This window comes from Lichenostomus cassidix, chromosome 4 (genome assembly GCF_008360975.1).
Source record: "Lichenostomus cassidix isolate B80296 chromosome 4, HeHo_3.0, whole genome shotgun sequence".
In the NCBI taxonomy this organism is placed as follows: domain Eukaryota; kingdom Metazoa; phylum Chordata; class Aves; order Passeriformes; family Meliphagidae; genus Lichenostomus; species Lichenostomus cassidix.
In genome coordinates, this window is record NC_139484.1 from 47,846,002 (window position 1) to 47,865,907 (window position 19,906).

Sequence of the window (19,906 nt, forward strand, 5' to 3'; positions counted from 1 at the left end):
AAAAGCAGATCCAAATCAAGGTTCCTAACTTAATAATTTAAGCTACAATTAAAGGAAATTCAAATAAACCTATCCTGACTGAACAGTAAACTTGAATAAAGGGCATTAATACTTGCATTTACAGATCTATCATTCAAAATTTGTTTCAAAGATAAGCATCTCAAAACTCCAAGATGTATATGGGGAACAGGAAATACATGGAGTTGAGAAATATACAGAGGGAAGTGTACATCATACAATTGCCTGTTCTTTATACTCTACCTTACAGCATCAGATACTGGTTTAGATAGACCTGGTATGATTAACACAACCATCTCTGTCTAGGTACACGAAATATTTAGACTCTTAACAGTAAAAAAAAATAAATGTCAAAACTTAATAAAAATCAAACTAAAATATTCAGATCCATTATGAATCTATGGAAAAGAATCTTCTATTCAGGCCCTAGATTGGAGAAATAAACACCCTTCATCACATCTACTTCCAAAGAAGTGGTAACATTTCTAACACCCTTCACCCCTAGTATTTTTTAAAAAATATTATGTACTATACAAACTTTGTACTGCTTAAAAAGTAAAGCATTGGTGTGACAATGAAATCACTCCAACAAAGCCAGACACTGAAGAATGTTTTCCTAATAACAGATCATTCCCTTTTTGATAAAAAATATTACCTTCCTGTATTTCTGTAGCAGAGCTTTAAAGTCTCCCTCACACAGAGAATTCTATTAACACAGAGTGTTCCAGTGCAGCTGGTCTATACCCTCACACACAGATCCAATGAACTCTGCTTTTGACTGAACCACACTTCATCCTCACTGGGGAAGCCTGAAGTTTGTTAAAAGTCTACCAAATAATTCTAACTAGGGAAGTTAAGACAGATTGATCCTTCTTGACACAAAGCCAAAAGCCATTAAAAAGATCAGGACCACAAACAAAGGAGCATTGATGGTGGCCTTGACTTAAATCTCTGAAAAGTCATCAGATTATTTGAGTTCCAAGAGCAGCCTGAACTTCTGAAAAAGTTCAACAAAAAGATGACTGAGCAACACAACTGTCTCTACAAACTTCTCCTGGCCTGGCTGCCAGGCATTGACATATAAAAATACCCAATGATCAAAAGGCATTTATGAAGTGAAGAGAAGGCCATGTTTACAGCAATGCCCTATCTACAAAGCAGGAAGAAAGGTCTGTTTTCTCTGAATGAATGTAAGAAACAGAGGAGGCAGAAATGACCACAGCACCCCCAGCCTTTTTTGTTTCATTAGAAATTACCATACTAAAAATTCTTACATGTCTTTAACTTCGAAGGCTCTGAAAAGTTACTAGTAGAATACTCAGTAAAGAGGGAGGTTTTCAGTCAAATGAGCTTTGTATTTTTCATCCCCAAATAAAAGAATATAGTTTTGTAGAAGCTCAAAGAGTTACTTCCTGCTCAAAACATTTTTGTTTCCTGAGCCAAAAAAACGTATTTTCCTCTTTCTATTATGCTCATTTATATCAATAGCGTCTTAAAAAATAAATAGCTTTTACAAAACAAAATGTATTGAAAAATTGGAAGGTTTCATGGCAAGCAAGTTTTAGACTTCATTTCCTCAGAGAAACTCAACACACTTCCTCCTATTTCATGCCAGATAATCTCTGTGATCACTTGCTTTACATCAGGATCATTAACTTAACTTTGTTTCATTCAAAGTTGTAAAATATGTGAAAGGCAAAAAATTCCAAAAATATCCCCTTTTCAGTTAGAAAAGAAAATAATTCAATAACGGTATAAAGAGAAGAGTGAATTATTTTCTGTTGGTTATATGGAAGATGGTTAAAAATGCATGAAAAGCTTCCTCTCAAGAACGAGCAAGAGAAAAGCACAACTTTAAATACCTGTCTCTTCACAGCCTTCAAAATTTCAGTTTTCACATTAAGAAACTGTATCATCTGATCAACTCCAAAAAATGTGCTCTTCTCTCATCAGAGATATATTCAATACCTGATCTCTACGTATTGATGAATGTATTCACATAAACTCTCTCCTATCAACAACAAACAGGTAACTCTATTCATTTCAGTTACAGACACAGGTATCTTTATCTTAAATACACACATGGTTACTATTTCCAAGATAATATAAATAAATTGCTTTATACTTGTATAAACATTATTTTTTGTTTACTTACATGCAAATAGCTACCATTACCACCTTCCCTGGTCCCTTGAAAAACATAGCTGCTGTACTGGAGCGTGGCTACATAAAGAGATAACAGGTTATTAAATAATTAATTCTTGACCTCATGAAACACCTACCATACAAATTATTAAATAAAAAACCTTGCACTGCCCTGTATTGCAAAAGTGAAGCTACAGTTCTTGAAGACAACTAATTCACCACTGAATTTTCAGCCAAAGTGCAGTTGGGTCTTACACATTTCTACAAAGGGATGGCTATAAAAAAGATAAACATCCAGTGAAGTCTCCAGCAGAGGCCACTGCAGCCATAAGGTCCTGAGCCTGCTAAGGAATCATTCAATACACCCAAGCACCTGGAGCTAGGCTATGTGCCTGCTTAAGCAAAGAGGAAGGGCTAGCAGTGCATAGACAAAAGCATGCATCTTCTGGGGTCTTTTTCCTTAAGAAACTTACTCAGCCTTTTGTTACATTAACAAAATATTCACCACAGATATTAATAGGTTATACATGAAATCACAAGTAAAGCTGCAATTTTGATAAGAAGGCAATTGAAAAAACCCTCTTACATGGTCACAGTAGGAACCCATTCAAGCTGTCATCATAACACCTACTGCTACATCTGGTATATTAAAGTGCAAATAAACCTTTCAATAATATTTATTTAGTTAAGCTTACGTAACCATTACAAATTTTCCTTCAAAAGGTGTCATAATACATTTCATGACACTTTTCTAGCCAAATACTTGAAAACATCCATACCTTAGTATTTCCGAAGAACTCCTTGTATTCCCACAACAGCCTTTGGTTTCTAAACAGATCTGCAGTACAAAATTATTATCATGAATATGCACTAGTAACCAGTAGTTTCAGCAACTGAAGTCTACTTTTTTTATGCAGCAGCCAACTTCTAATAAGAGCTACATGATCTACCTATCTGTGAAAAAATTCCTCACTTGGTACTGTTATCAGAAACACATATTGTTACATACTCATGCAAAATGACAAATACAATCTGTTATGATCCTATACCTTGTTACTATTTCTACTACTAAATGATAATACACAGAGGGAAAAACTCAAAATACACTAGTCAACTTCAGGCATTTTATTTATATCCAAGAATTATTCTGCAGGTCAATAAAAATTTTGAAGCTCCTGACTGCACTCTAAGTACACTTACAGATACCTGAACAGATGCCTGCAGTTCTAGCCTTTTTCCTAGAAGTGTGTTCTAGTAGCACAGCTGTTTCAAAAAAACCTGACCTCTCATTTTAAGGTGCACAACTGTACTAAGTACCTTGAAGCAGTATTGCCTCTCCTGGGATTTTAACTGACTAGACAGATCCAAATATATTACCAACTACTGATTTGGCTGCACATGTTATTGGTAACACCAGCAAGGGTAACAAAAATAATGTTACACAAAAAAATATGATTTAGGGGTAGTTCTCCCCTTCTGAAACCCAAAGGCAAGCTGAATTCTTTCCAGAAATAAAAATTAATCAGTAACGGTGTGGTATAAACATCTGGATCAGTTTTAACTCTTTCCAAAATTCTCAATTAGAAAAAATACAAATACGTTGAAAATACAAAATATCATCTAAAAATTGAAAGCCTCCCCAAAAGAGTATGACTATAGATCTCAACTGTGTGTTCTTGCTGTATCACAAAGATGATAAATTGCAAGATAGTAACAGACTGTATCTGCATAGCTAGTAACACGTTACTCTAGTTCCAAATTTTCATGTTTCAATAAAATAACACTATCTAACAGATTTCTAACAATCATACTTTATTTTACATTTCAAGTTATTTGATAACTCTATACTCACTTTCTCTGTACTTGATCTCTGCCTCTTTACGTCGTTTCCGTTCTCTGGCAAGAGCCTCTGGACTACCCCAAACTTCAAGAGACCTGCATGAAGTAACAGTAACTTAACAATGTTTCTATTCATGCAACTATTTTTTCAAGCATAAAAACATACCCTCCAATTTTATATATGCAGTGTCATTATTACAATAATCAGAATATAAAAAGTGTTCAGATAAAAAATGGAAAACATTACTACATTTTCACATTGCAAACCTGACTTTTAAAACTCTCTTCTCTCTCTCATATCATCCATTTTAAATGTTCTTACTTTGCCTCTACATCCGATCTCAGATACACGGTGAAAGTCTCAGTGTCATCATGGGGACTTCGTCGTTTAATTTTCCTCAGCTGGTCTAAATCACTACGGAAAGTGGACAAAGAGTTCAGTGCAAGAAAACATTCACAGTGTTCTAATTTGACTTTTACATCTGGGTGATGTTCCACAATTTTGATATTACTAATTTGCTGTACAAAAAAAGTGAAGGTGTTTACTTCAAACAGAAGAGACAGACAACACGAAGCAAGTGATCTCTAGGATGCTATTGAAAACCACTGCTTTTCACACCCAGAAGTCCAAATCATGCCCTCATACTATGAAATACTACACACCGAAGACAAAGTATTCAAACACTAAATAATAAAACGTCCAGTGAATCATCTGTATGTAATTGATAATGTGCACATACGCTAAACAAGAGGGTTCATGAATTAGCACCTTCAAATGGAAATCTGAAGTCAAGTGACAAGAAAAGTTAAGAAATTTAAGCCCAAAACTTACACTCTCAGCACAAGCTGCAAAAGGCTGAAGATAACAAAGCTACTTAGGCAAACAGATAAAATTTCCTGTGCTGAGCTACATATTAGGGCATCTACACCATGTTGTAAAAACCAGGGAGGAACAGAGGTGTCTCTCCCCCAACTAGACTTATGGTCTCATAAGTACAAATAAACTACTTTAAGAAGCAAGTACTGAAATATGCAAATTAAGTGCCAACTCCTAGTCCACTGCAAAACTATGTAAGCAAGAACTAACTTCAGCCACTTACAATTAGGTACACCACAAAAGCATTTAGAAAAAGTTGTTGTGCCAAATCACTCCACAATCACAATTACTTTTCATGCAAATATGAATAAACATTCAGAATTTAAATCTCAACGCAAACCCCTCATACCTGGATTTAAGACAAAACTCGTTTATTGCTCTGACTCCAGTGATGAAGTTATTTTGTGTGTATTTTGGTCCATACTCTCTTTTTTTAAGGACTGCTTTCACTTAAAAAAAGAAACAGATATACAAGTTAAGTCACTCACGGAGACTACAGCAGAAACCTCAAAAAGTAATTCAATCTAATGTCATATTGTGATATCTCTACGGGGAAATCTGAAAAACAATGCTTGTCAGAGATACAGAAAATTGACAGTGAAGAGAAAGACATCTTCTTCATTGTGGAAATGAGTAAGAGCAGGATTATTTAGCCCCAAAAATGCTACTAACGAGGCTGTAGTTCAGGGTTCTAAAAGGCAGTTTAGAACTGTCAGCTAGTTCTCCAACTTTGATATGGCCATTTCTAAACCCTTGGTCTAGCAACTGAGATAGCAACAGACTCCACAGTTCCTATTTTTTCCAATAGTTAATCAATTCACCCTTCTGCAGATAAGACTCTTCCCCTTTGCAGAGCATACAGAGTAACGAGACTGACTGCACACATAATTTTTCTCAACTATTACCTTCAAAATTAGTACTCTTAACATTGAGCATTTATAACAATAAAAAACATACCTTTTTAATTTATAGTGTTTTTTATGTCTAGAAGATGTACTCTTATCACATCAGATTTTCATGCACAAGGAAAAGCATATCACACACATTCAGAAAAATTATACATGGAATTTTAAATTTATGCCATTATTTCCTGCTTGTCTGTATGTACATAACTTCATCTAATTCTCAAATGTAAACCATTCTACACTCCATTTAAAACATGCTTATTGGAAGACTAGTTACATTTTTGGAAGGCTATAACACAAATAACTAACATTGTAATGTAACTAACATTACAGATACAACTTAAAACAAAAAGTTCAAATTCTACCCATGAGACCTTAGAGCACACATCACATAAAGATGGAGTGAAATCAAGTCATGACAAATTAAAAATATGAAAGAAAGTTATACGCTTATTTTACCCACTCATGTTTTTAAACAATGTAACTGAAGACTAAAGCATCTATTTACTTGGATTGGGTTTGCATGGCAAGCTTTGGTAGCGGAGGGCTACAGGGGTGGCTTCTGTGGGAAGCTGCCAGAAGCTTCCACTGTGCCTGGCAGATCAATGCCAGCGAGCTCCAAGAGGGACCCACCACTGGCCAGGGCTGAGTCCATCACTAACAGTGGTAGCACCTCTGGGATAACGTGTTTAACAAGCAGGGGAAAAAACCCTGTGCAATGGCAACTGCAGCCAGGAGAGAGGAGTGAGAACACGTGAGACAAACAGCTCTGCAGACACCAAGGTCAGTGCAGAAGGAGGGGAGGAGGTGCTCCAGGCACCAGAGCAGAGATTCCCCTGCAGTCCATGGTGAGGCAGCTGTGCCCCTGATGGAGGACCAAACACTGGAGCAGATGGATGCCCAAAGGAGGCTGTGACCCCCTGGGAAGCCCACAGTGGAGCAGGCAGGACTTGCGGACCCATGGAGGGAGGAGATCACGCTGGAACAGGTTTGCTGGCAGGATTTGTGACCCTGTAGGTCCAAACCGGAGCAGCCTGTTCCTGAAGTACAGCACCCCATGAAAGAGGGATCCACACTGGAGCAGTTCATGAAAAACTGCAGCACAAGGGAAGGACTCACACTGGAGAAGTACATGGAGGACTCTCTCCTGTGGAAGGACCCCATGCTGGAGCAGGGGAAGAGTTGTGAGTCCCTTCTCCAAGGAGGAAGAAGTGGCAGGTGCTCCTGCACCACTGGGGATGAGAAGGTAGAGAAAATCAGGAGAAAATTAAGCCTGGGAAGAAGTGAAGGGTTGGAGGAAGGTGTTTTAAGATTTAGTTTTTATTTCTCAGTACAGTAGTCTGATTTGACTGGCAATAAAATAAACTGATTTTCCCCAAGTCCAATCTGTTTTGCCCGTGACAGTAATTGGTGAGTGATCTGTCCCTGTTCTTATCTTGACTCATGATCCTTTCATTACATTGTCTCTTCCCTATCCAGCTAAGGAGAGGAGTGATAGACCAGCTAGGGTGGACACCTGGTGTCCCATCAGTGTCAAGCCCACCACATTACTACACACAAATGGGAATTTTACAGAACTCAGATTAGGTAGTTCATCTGGTCAAAATATATTTAGAAGCAACACTGATTAGATTAACTCAGTAATAAGAAACAGAGGAAGACTTAGAACAAGGAACGGGGAAGATCAAGTATTTAGCTTAGCCACATTAAGTCTAAGAGGGTGAATGGACATGCCTGGAAACACGCAAGGAGGACAGACTGCAACAACACATGGAAAAAACAAATCAGTCTTTTCTGTATCTTAAATGAAAATTACAAACAAGCACAGAAGAGTGAGTAATTAGAAGGAATGCTGGTATATTTGATTTTTTAGGAGTCATTTTCAAATAAACGGGTACTAAACAAAGCTGGCATACAAATGTGTTTTAAAATATTATTCACATGACTTGTCCACACAACTAAAGAGGAGCCAGTTTCCTTACATCTATTTTTTCTTTTTTACTATTAGCAAACAGCATTAAAGTTTCAATACACTAAAAATACACTTCGATACACTTCGATACACTTCTTTACCTTTTACTTGGATTGGCTGTTTAGGTGAAGATTGCTTTTGACCTGCATTGGTTGTATCTTGTCCTGTGAAATAAAATTAAAGCTCACTGTAAATGTGGAAGTACCTACTTTTCTTCATAGTAGAGTTTGACTGACACAACAAAATTAGAATATATCTTAATATTGCTTTGCACCCTGACAATTAGAAAATGTATTTGCCAGATTTCCAACATTTAAACTTTTAAAAGACAGAAACAGAAAAAAAAATAATTAACAAAAGTAAACATTTAATACAACATTGATCAACAAACTTCTAGCAGCTTGCAGAAGAGCACCAATTTGCAACATACTTCAGAAAGCATCCTGAATTTAAAAAATATATATTTTAACAGTGCAGTTATGGTTTGGGACAAGTTTTATGCAAAACTTTACATTAGTAAATATAATTAATTCCATATAGTATATGGCTGCCATGTATCAAAGTGTTTCAGAACTTCCAAGCCGAGATTCAATTTTAAGGGACTGAAGCTTCTTCATTTACAAAAAGTTAACTCCTTAAAATACAGAATATTTAAACTAAAATCCACAACTCATATGTAACAAGCTGGAGCGAAAATGAAGTCTTTTAGCTGGTTTTGAAGCTTGAGGATATTATTCTATTAAAAAACCCAATAAAATATAATTCACAATAGTGAAATAAACCTTATTATTTGGAAAATGATAAAGTCCAGTAATTTCTGTGAGATTGCTTCTCAGAAACCAGAAGTACTACTTGAAAGTACAAACAAATATCAATCCTTGTCTCCTACATCTCAACACAGCTTTCAGAACAAAAACCTTATGGTTCCAACATGTCAAACCAACATATCTGCTCTTTCGTGCCCTACCACTCTATAATGTTGGAGGTTTGCCACACATTCATAATGATTAACAAATTTTAAAATTACCATATTGAAAGAGATATATTAAATAAAATTAAGATTTCTCAAGCAGGTTAGTGTTAAGTAATGAGGTACTCCTAGCATAACATTCTACACAAATTATTCAAAGATCAGATTCTCTTGAAGCTTGGACTACATAACTATGTTTCAATTAGGCAATTAGTTAATGCCCTAAAAACTGAGAACTACAGCTAATAACAATTCAAGGATACTTTCTTGTAAAAATAACATTTAATAAATTTATTTATTCACAAATAAACTTATGAAGCTGATCTTACTACACAGCAAATAAGGCTGCACCACAAATAACTAGGATTCTTTAAACAGTCATCCCTTTCACTTGAAAACAAAAGAAAAAAATCCCTTTGTTGTCCCTTTCCTTTCTTTTCTTGCCTAGTTTAAAACACCAAGCAGCTGATCCATCAATAATCATGACAAAAAACTTCCACTAAAATTGCTTTGCAAAAACTGAGTAGAAGCTTCTTTTCAAAAAACATGTACAACCAGTTATATCATTAAAAGAAGTATCACAAACACCATTTAACAAAAGACTGCGTCACAAGATTTCAGGGGGGGGTGGAAGGCACAAAAATATTAAGATTATATCCATGCACAGAGATCTATGCACATGAAGTACCCTTTTGAAGTCTACTACCTCCGCTCAGAGACTGAACAAAATCAGTGAGGAAAAAGGATACAGAATACTTCAATTCACAATCACTATTTTTCAGACAAGTAGAGGGTGATATGCCAGAACTTTTAAGACTGAACAACTTTAAAGAGTCCCTTTTGTACTTCCAAACATCGGAATGAAATACACTTAGCTGGCTACAGTTACTAGCTTTTAAAGACTGTTGCAAGCCTCAGGAATTTACAAATTACTAAAGAAGGAACAAATATCTGCTATCCTGACAATGAGGAAAAGGAAACTTTCTTTAGAAGACTACTCAGTTGTAGAATGCTACAGTTCTAACAACTGTCAGATTAGGAAGCTCTAGCAGATGGAACAGCTCAACCTTCTTTACCTGTCATTTATAGCCTAGCCTTGAGATACCACAATGCTCAATAGTGACACTCATTCAATGCTTATCATTAGCTCCTTTGACAAAACATACCTAAAAAATTGCCAAAAAAATTCAAATAAGCAAGCAGAGTGGTGAAAGATGAGTAATACATTCCATTTCTTATGCCTTGAATTATTTAATCCTTTTCAACATGCACATTTTTACCATCACCACTTTAAATTTGATTACTCTAAACTTAAACCCTTTAAATACCAGAACGACAAAGAAATAAAATTCAGCATTCCCCCCCACTTAGGCATTTGAATTTCCTACACAGATGCCCACAATAAAAAATACCAAGAATTCTGCAGTAGTATTATTGCACAATTGAAAGAAAAAACTTACCACTAAATATATTAAGTTTTTACATTTTTATAAATACTCTTTATTGTAGCTTAGTACTACCTGTTTCAACTTTATGCAGGGTTTCTCCACGGGCTGATCCATTTGTATCTTCTGATCCATGATCCTTCTTCTGACCATTGGAGGTATAAACTCTTACTTGACTCATTAGCTGCACTGGCAGGCGATTGCATGGTAGAATATAAGACAGGCTCCCACTTTTCATTGAAACTTGCCATCCTAACAGGGGGAAGCAAAAAAGCTCTTTCAGGCAGCCATTTTGGACGAAAATAGAATGGAAAGCGGTTCTGCTCTACCAGTATAAGTTATGGAAAATTAGTTAGTAAGTAGTGATCTGTCCTTATTCTACCCATGTTTATGAACTACAAAATGAGAGTACAAAGCATGCTTTCACTAACTCCCTTCAAACATCCACTTTGAAACTTCATCTTCACATTACGGATTTTTTCCCACAGTCCAGCATGCATTTTTTCCAGACACCTCTGGATGATCTTAAAGGTTCAAAAAAAAACCCAACATGAAAGTACAAAGCTATTTGACAAAATTGGATTTCTGATATATTAAGTCCCATTCTAGTCATACTGCCTCAAAGTCTTTAAAAACTATGTATTGATAAAAGAACAAATACAGACCACTACAAAGCTATTAGCCAGTGTTGCCATTTCATTTGACTCAGTGCACACTGTGTACAAATCACAGCTTACCAATGAAGAAAAACTGAACTGTGTGCATTACACAGTTGCTACAGAAATCACACAGAAAAGCAAATGACATTGTACAAAACATTTAATAGGGAAGTATCTTAAATTCTGCAACATTCACAACAGACTAATTACAAGATAAATATGCAAAAAGTCCATTGAGAAACCACCCTGGGTAGGCAATCTTCTATTTCAAAAGATCAGCCAAAAGCAGAGTTGCAGCACAGACCAACTTGTATTAGCGACCAGTTTCTTTTACAGAGCACAACACTTCTGTAGAGAGGGTAAATAACACCTCCAACCAGAAATGCAGCAGGGAAATTGGCTGCTTTGGAAAGTGCTCACTAAAAAATAAATATATTTTTGTAAATTACGAGGTGCTAGTAAATCAAATCATACAAAGCACAACCACTTGTCTACGAATAACACACCTCTCACAAAAAAATCCTATTTTACAGAACTGTTTATTCCATATAAGTGCCAACAGCTTTCCTTTTTTGTCTTTTGCACACCTGCATGTCTGTGCGCACTGACCTGAACCTTACTGAAGGAAAAATTTCACCAAAAAAGGACAGATCAGCTCTTACTAACAGTTGTCGCACATGTGACAAAAGCCCTAAAAACACAGTTCACTGAACTTAGTGATTATGAATTTTTAAAACACTACAAAAAACATGCGGCACAAGATGAGCAGTGCTGTTTCCTGAGCTTTGGTGATACTGGAGCAGTTGAAAAGGGAAACTTAATCAGCACATTTAGAGGACATTTTTCCTACTAATCCATGCACACACAATAAACCGCTAAAAGAAAAGCGCATTTACTGCAATTCAACCGTTAGTGACTACACGAAGAAGGAGGAAACTGCTCAGAATTCAAATTCCATGAGCTCGGCGGCCTGAAGGAAAAGCCGAGGCTGGCTCCTCGGACCAACACCAAACCGCGCTACATTTTATGTAATTCCTGCAAACTTCACTCCCGGCGTGACGCGCCCGCTGTACGTCAGACGGGGCTGGCACAGCGCTGCCCAGGACACAGCGGCCCGGCACTGCGCTCGCACAACACTCGCACGTTTCCATTCTGTTGAAAGCCGACCCGCAGAAAGCAGCCGGCGCTCCCGGCCCGCGAGTGCCCGCAGCGGTGCTACCGCCTCGGAGGGACCCCGGCCGCCACCACCGCCGGCGTGTGCCCGCACCCGCCGTGCCCCAGGGAGAGCGCAGCTCCGTCGCAGCTCCCTGCGAGCCTCGGCCGGCGCGGGCGGGAGCCGGCGGACGCGGCGCAGCGGGCCGGGCCCCGCGGGACTCACCGTGGCAGGCGCGGGGCCGCGGAGCCGCCTGGCACCGCAGGTACAGGCGGTAGAGGCCGCGGCAGCCCCGCCGCTGGGCGGCCAGGGCCGGCATCATGGCGGCGGCCGCTCGGCAGCGGCCGGAGGGACGGCGGCGATTCGCATCGGCGGAGGCCGGCGCGGCTGCGGCGGAGCCCCGTGGCCCCGGGCGGCGGCGGTGGCCGGAGGCCGGCGGTGGGCGGCGCCGCGACACCCGGATGTGCGGGGGCACGGCGGGGCCGCCGCTGACTCACCGCCCCGCCCGCCGCGCCTGCGCCGCGGCCGCACCTGCCGGGGGAGCGGGGCGGCTGTGGGCCGGGCGGGCCCGGGGAACCGACCCGGCTCGGGAGCGGCTGCTGCTCTTTCACGGCGCCTGCTGGCGGGCTAATGCACACGGGCGCGCGCAGCAAGCGTACGCCCGGTAGATCTGTTAGCGTACGTAAAAACACGCAAGACAATTTTTTTATAAGATCAGGGAAAAGACCTCTGAGATCCAACCTATCGAGTCCAACCTGTGATCGAACCTCACCTTGTCAACCAGACCGTGGCACTGAGCCACGGCCAGTCGTTCGTTAAACACCTCCAGGGTCGGTGACTCCACCACTTCCTGGGCAGCCCATTCCAGTGTCTAATGACCCCTGATGGGAAGAAATTCTTCAGGATGTCCAATCTAAGCTTCCCCTGGCGCAGGTTCAGACTATGCCTTCCCGACGTGTCAGTTTCCTGGGTGCACAGGCTGACCCACCAGGCCCCAGCCTCCTTTCAGGCCGTTGTGGAGAGTGATAAGCTCTCCCCTGAGTCTCCTTTTCTCCAGGATAAGTACCCCCAGCTCCCTCAGCCATGCCCCACAACACTTGTGGTCCAGACCCTTCACCAGCTTCGTTGCCTTTCCCTGGACATAGATAACATTAAAGCACATACACTAAATCTGTTTCTTTATGAAAATGTACTCCCCTAGCCTAAGCCATTCCCTAAAATGCACTTGCAGGATCAGTGCTGATAATCTAAGATTTCATTTAAAATTATGTCTTTCTCCAGGGAGAGTGCAATGCGGCTGATGCTGTGCTCCAGGGCTGTAAGGGCTGCCTGTGTCCAGCTGTGACACCTCCTGCTCTGCTGATCTGCAGCCTGGCTCACGACCATGCCTGTAATCAGTCGACTGTAATCAGGCACTCCATTACACTCTTTTTTTATAAGTTTTTTCCAGAATAGCTTTGATATTAGTTTGCATGGTTGAGAAAATACCTCAGGCTTCCTTGTCTTCATTTGCACATGAAGACATGGGAGGAACATGGGAGCTCACCAGAAGCTAGCTTGACAGGGAATTTGGATAATTAATGTACCTGCTAATCCACAAAGCATTTGATCACTGAGGAGAGTTATTACGGTGCCTATCTTTAACATACACAATTAGATTTTGAACAAAGTTTGCTGGCACATTTTTACCAGCCACCGAGCGAGCAGCATTGCCAATACAAGTTTTCCTAGAAGGCCAAGGGAGGCAGATTGAAGTAAAACACTTCCACAAAATAATTAACATTCATCTTCCCAGTAGTACAACTGCAGCCATACCAAATGAATCAGGAGTGTTGCAACAGATGCTGTATCATTATGTACCAGATGTACAGCACTGGAGTTAAATACTGAAATTGACTGCAAGTTGTAAAGTTGCAGTCAATTCACCAATTGAGGTCAATTCACCAATTTTAGTTGGAGTCTAAAATGCAGCTGATATATGTTTTGCTGGCTGCTTGTTATTTTGGCAGGAGCCTAAGACCAAAAAATAAAAAGAAACAGGAGGTTAAGAGTTCCCAACATAAAGATGTTTGAAAGCATATAGAAATTCTTGAAATATTTGTAATTCCTGAAGAGTCACTGCTATACTCTCGAAGAGATGCTAAGTTTAGGTGTATCATTCCCTCTCTAAAACCAAATGGAACTACTAACTGTTTCATATCCTTTTATCCATCTGAATAATTGAATTTGTTTCATCTGGTTTTGGTGTTGTAAATATGAAACAGGAAGAAAAATACTAAAAGTGGAATACCATGAACAGATTAATAGATATTAACAGTGTGGTGGCCAACTAGGATTTACACAATCAGCTGTTCTGCATATTGGCAAACACTGAAAACTGATGGAGACAAAGAGCAAGTAAAAGAGCAACAATAACAGCCTATTCTGCATGGGATAACTAAGTACATAAAGCAAATTATAATGAATTACCAAGACTCCTGGCATGCAGCTGCAGCATCCTAAGAAAAAAATATCAACCTTATTTATGAGCATCTCAACCATTAATTCTCAATCACCAGCAATGAATAGAAAAACATCCTAAATTATATGGTATGTCAGGACATCCAAACTACATTTAACAACCTTTTCCCTGTGGCAAAGAGTACTATATACAGCAAATTAGTGAGATCTTGTTTCTGTTCAATACATCAATGGAATTGCATCCTAAGGTTTAATTTTGAATGATGGTTATTCAATGACTATTTTAAGCCTGTATTTCTTAAAATCAAGCTAGAAAAAAACAAGTCTCATTCACATTCAAGTTGCTAAATGCTAAACTGATTAAAAGTATTATTTCTATACACCATGCTTGTACATGGGCTTTTGCTCCATCTGAACCTCTGTCCAGAGGACAGAGGTTACTCATATACCAATTGTGTGAAGGTCCTGGTATATTGCTCATAAGAGGAGGGAGACTTGCTACCATATCAGTCATTTCCTCAGGCCTCCTTTTGCAAAAACTCTAGAACCCTTTTTTATACCTCGCCTATGACATATACCTTGCGTATTACCTTGCCTCCAAAAAATTATACGGTTAAGTTGCCTTACCAGGTCTTCAGGAAGAACAGGGACTGTGGTTACAACCTTTTTAGATTTAGAACCTGTTTTATGGAAACACTTGAAAAGTTTACATAGAACAGCTTGCAGATCAAGAAAGACAGGTGACTGGATTGAAATATAGACATTTGAAAACTTTTTTCTTCATCCCTGTATATTTAAAATAACTCAGTAACTGACTGTATTACTGAGGCTAAAACAGTCCACCATGATGAAATTTTCCAATATTACTGCCTAGCAAGAAATCTGTGATACATAAAGGCTAATAAGAAGTGAAGGATTTTAGTGCTTCTTGTATGAAAAATGAAGTAATATAAAGCCTATATAAAATTTGAATAAATTTAAACCTGAAATTCATTAAATATTTCAAGTTCCTACAGTGGACAGAGGCTTGCAATGTCCCCATATCCACAGCAAGAGCTGATGGTAATGACTTAGTATAGTTTAAATTACTCTTCAGGATTCCCATCATATCCTGCCTTGTGGGTCTCTCATATAGCATAGCAAGGAAAAAAAAGGAAAAGGGAAAGACTTGATTTTTGTACCTTTTATGATCCTAGACATACAGTTAACAGAAAGCAACTACGTACCAATAGTTCAACAAAAAGTATGAGTACAGGAAGTGTCCAGTGATCCCAAACAGTCTTGAAGTTGTTCAGGCAAAACATTTAAATTCACAGAAAATGAGGCAATATTTTGTGGCTGGCAGGTGCATGAGGGGAACGACTTTCCTGGAGCACAGAATGGTGAATCTACAGAAGTTTACATAATACCACTCTGAGTCATGTAGGTCTGTAAAGCTATTTCACGGTCATTGGATCAAAGATCTACATAAACTAAAAGTAAATATTTTCATTTCCAGCACATGGGTAAGTGTTTTCAGTTATTCACGTGCAGTTCATTCACCCAAACATCAGCAGTCCTCTGCAGTTTCTTGAACTGGGGGCAGCAATGCTCAACACACCGTTTCAACCCCAGCAGCAGCAGCTAGTGACTGCCAAAGGAAAATAAATCATGAAGAGGCATTATTCTCCTGAGAAACTTAAATGGAAAATTACTTTCCTCTAGCCAATAGACTCAGGAGGAGCACGTTACTAAAATTTTTAGCTTCATAGTTGCAAACCGGCCACTAGAGGTCAGTGGTTTGGAACAAAATTAGCACATGAAGGAAGAATTCAATTTCATTTCAAATGGAGAAATCATGTCATCAAGCAAAATTTCCAGCCTCTGAGTAAGGTAAAAGAACTCTTAAGGTTAGCAGCACTTACCTTCATCCAACAGGAGAAAGCTAGTTTAAAATTCTTAAAAACAATACTAGGTACATAATACATTAAATACTGAAACAACTACTCATTCTCTACAGTAATATGCAGACATGCATAGTAACCCAGAACTGGACGAAGCTTCATGCATCATCAAGTCCAGTCTGTTGCTACTCCACTTGTCCTATAATTTCTTACATGAACCAAGCAAGGACCAGCTTAAAAGCAGCTTGATTCTTTTGTTTGTAAGAAAAAAAAATCAGAAGAATGTGAAATAAGCTCAATTAGTACTTTTGAAATGCATAAAGGCAGTATATGAGGATCCCTTTGCAGTGCAAAAATCTTCTTTAACAACTATTTCCCTAATAAACGTGTAACACTCTGCAAAGAGAGGACAAGAAGAGGTTGTTTCATCATTAACTGCAGTGTATTAACATTTCCAAAATGGGAAAAAAAACCCTCAAAATATTACATTTCATCATTTATCTACTGCTGTAAGTACAAATACACCTCATCCATTCATCCATTCACAGTACATACACATTGATGCAACTGAACGTCTTACCTCTGCCTCAGAGTCTTATTAAAAATTTGAGATAATTAGAAATGTGAATAGAACCACTGGATGCTCAAACACATGTATGCTGAACTTGATGCTTGTTGATGTACCTGTAGTTTTCTAAGGCTTTAATATTTCTCTATATTATACAGTAACACAACAGAAAATGCCAGTAGACATATGCAAATTCAGAAAGTCAACCTCAGATTTCCATCTGCCATTACAAAAGACTTTCCATTAAAGGTTTTGATTTAAACTTTATCACTGAAAGGATTCACAATTATTTTTGTTGTGCTTTAGTCAGAACCTAACTGAAGTTGCTATAGCAGAAAGTATGTTGAAAGGGATTGTAATATGCAGTCATCTGTTTGGTCAGATTTTCTAGATTAAAAAAAATTAAATCCAAAAATATTAAATTACTAAGTTACAAATATCATGTTCTACGCAAACACACATGAGCTGCACATATGAGGTCTTTCCCCAGATTGCCAGAAAAAAATTGCAAAGCAATATGGAAAGAGAAAAAGAAAAAAAAAAACAAAAACCCACCAAACAAAAAAAAAAACCAACCCAGAACATTTCTTTCATTACTTTCTTTATGTTTTCGCTACAGAAGCTTCAAACATAATTGGGAAGAACACACAATTCCACTGCAGCTGTGTTTTCCATTTTAAGCAAACCTAGATTAGACTGTCAAGTCATGTACAATGTTGCTATTTCAATAGTATTTTAATGGAGAATAAATTATATATAATTTACAACTCGAAAACTTAAGTACTATTCAGAGGATACTGATGGCATGAAACCATGAATGGTGAACTGGGGTCTGTGAAAGCAACAGAGCACCCGGCAGGATTTCCAGACATCTTTTTATCACAGAGCTGGTGTGACTCTTGGAGTGTCCTCGTAGGGCCATGCGTTGGATTTGCTAATCCTGATCAGTCCCTTCCAATTCGGCACACCCTATGAGTCTGTGATTTTTTTGTGTTCTCATTATTTTTCTCCCCATTCTTCTTCCTTCTTTTTCTATTGTATTTCTACTTTCATGAAAACTATAGCTGATATTACTTTAACCTCCTGCAGATAATCTAGTGTTGCACCTTTTATAATTTCTGATTTTCAGCTTAATTTTCCTGTGAAATATCTCAACTACCTGATGCATCATCTTAATCTAACATACTCCCACTTTTAACACTGGCAAAGGAACATGAGTAAATATTCATAGCAACACATACAGCAAATGAAAATACCATAATCTGCACTTGTTCAAGGAAAGCAGTTTCCTCACACCAGGCAAAAGTCTGGACTCTTGTGACACTTCACTCACCTCACAAGCAAGTTTTCATGGTCAGACATACGGAAGCTGTGATAGAGATAAACTCAGAGTAACTTTAAGTAAGAACAAAGTCTTCTATGGCTCCTCAAAACACGATCCGCACTACTGCTTTTACAAAACCCCAGTTGTATGGTGGTAGCATGGTGTGGTAGAATAAAGCCCATCTGCTTGGCACTTGGGTTGAACAAAGGTCAGCTATTAACTCTGCCACCACAAATAAGCCTAGCCTAGCCCACAAGAAGATGGTAACATAGGGTCACATTATTAAAAACACTGGTTCACAATTTTGCTTAGTAGTTGCAAAACAAATTATTATTTTCCTGACAAAAATTCCAAGTAACTAAGCAGTAACAACAACTCATTTTCAGTTCAGCAGTGGCACTTACATAGGGAGCAGGATGTAATCACAGTTGCAAACTAACCTATTTTAAAATTACAAGGACAGGACTTGCCAAAACACACGTGTACAACTTTGTCTATTAACACCTGCACTGAAAATATGGCAGTAAACTGGCCACATAGGTAGATTTTTGCCACAGGACTTACCTATGCCAGATATAAAGCAGAATAGTTCCAATGAATTAAAGACAGGGATCAGCTTTTTTTGGTTTTGATATAAACCTTAATCTTCCTGCTTCTCTAGAAAAAGTAAATGGGGTGCTGCAGTATCTCACTGCATCCTGGACTATTCTACATACATACACAAAAAAACCAACACCCAACATGCACCTTGAACATTTAACACAAAGTTGTTGGTCAGTAACTCAAACTCACTCTAAGATTTGATCTTAACTAACTGCTGTTTTGCAACACACACAGGTAATATTTAAAATCCTGGAAAATTTACACAATTTGATTTCAAGAACATCAACAAAACAATAGGTATCAATACAGAAAACTATTTAATTTGTTTCAAAATAAATATTTGACATACAAAGCACATACAGTGAAAAAGGGTCACAATAAATTACAAACAGAGATACTTGCTCATTCACTGAGAGAAGCCCTTGATATTTCCAATTTCATTCCATCAAATTTATCATTCTTGCTGATTTAAGCACAGCACTGAACAAATATGGATCCCAGTGCTTTCTTTCACAGGTACTGGTATGGATAATTTACTGCAGTGATCCAATTTGAAAATCAGTAGGGACCAGTAAATCGCTGCATAAAAGAAAGAGCGAATGAGGTGCTTTTTCCTTAGTGTCAGCAGACTGCGATTATTATGTTTATTAGATTTTCTTGAAAGGGCTTCACATTTTCTCAAATATGCAGGAGAACTATATTTCCCCTCTGAGCCCTTATATTAGCATTTTGTGCCTCAGTCCTTGAATACAAGTAAAAGATGAATTTTTCAATTAATTTTAAAAGTTTATACCATCTGGATGGCACAGAACTAAGCAATGAAAACTCCCTTACCTGCACAACATCTGCCATTATCACAAAACTAGCTTCTGCAGAGAAGCTAATAAGTAATGCTGAGATTTTATGAAAAAGGTTTTTGAATCCACATTTAAGATTAAGTTCTATTACATTATCCATACTGATATCTTTCCATCTTTGAAATAAAGGATTGCTTACGGTTCTGTCCTTAAAAGGTGATTTAAAACACCATGGCCTGACTGTTCCAGTGACTTTAAGAAAATTACAACACAATGGAAGTTACAATA

At 38.4% G+C, this 19,906-nt stretch overlaps 1 protein-coding gene across 1 annotated transcript in view; it reads right to left on the bottom strand.

The window, feature by feature from the left end:
- The window catches only part of SLC30A9 (solute carrier family 30 member 9), a 32,932-nt gene extending 20,494 nt beyond the window's left edge, over positions 1-12,438 (bottom strand). Inside the window, exons 1-8 of the mRNA XM_085059067.1 lie at positions 12,209-12,438; positions 10,247-10,423; positions 7,858-7,920; positions 5,229-5,328; positions 4,325-4,417; positions 4,016-4,098; positions 2,943-3,001; positions 2,174-2,241 (exon numbers count right to left, since the gene is read on the bottom strand). Coding sequence (XP_084915193.1) covers positions 2,174-2,241; positions 2,943-3,001; positions 4,016-4,098; positions 4,325-4,417; positions 5,229-5,328; positions 7,858-7,920; positions 10,247-10,423; positions 12,209-12,305 — 740 coding nt within the window. The 5' untranslated portion in view covers positions 12,306-12,438. The remainder of the gene's footprint in view (positions 1-2,173; positions 2,242-2,942; positions 3,002-4,015; positions 4,099-4,324; positions 4,418-5,228; positions 5,329-7,857; positions 7,921-10,246; positions 10,424-12,208) is intronic.
- Between the last annotated feature and the right edge of the window lie 7,468 nt (positions 12,439-19,906).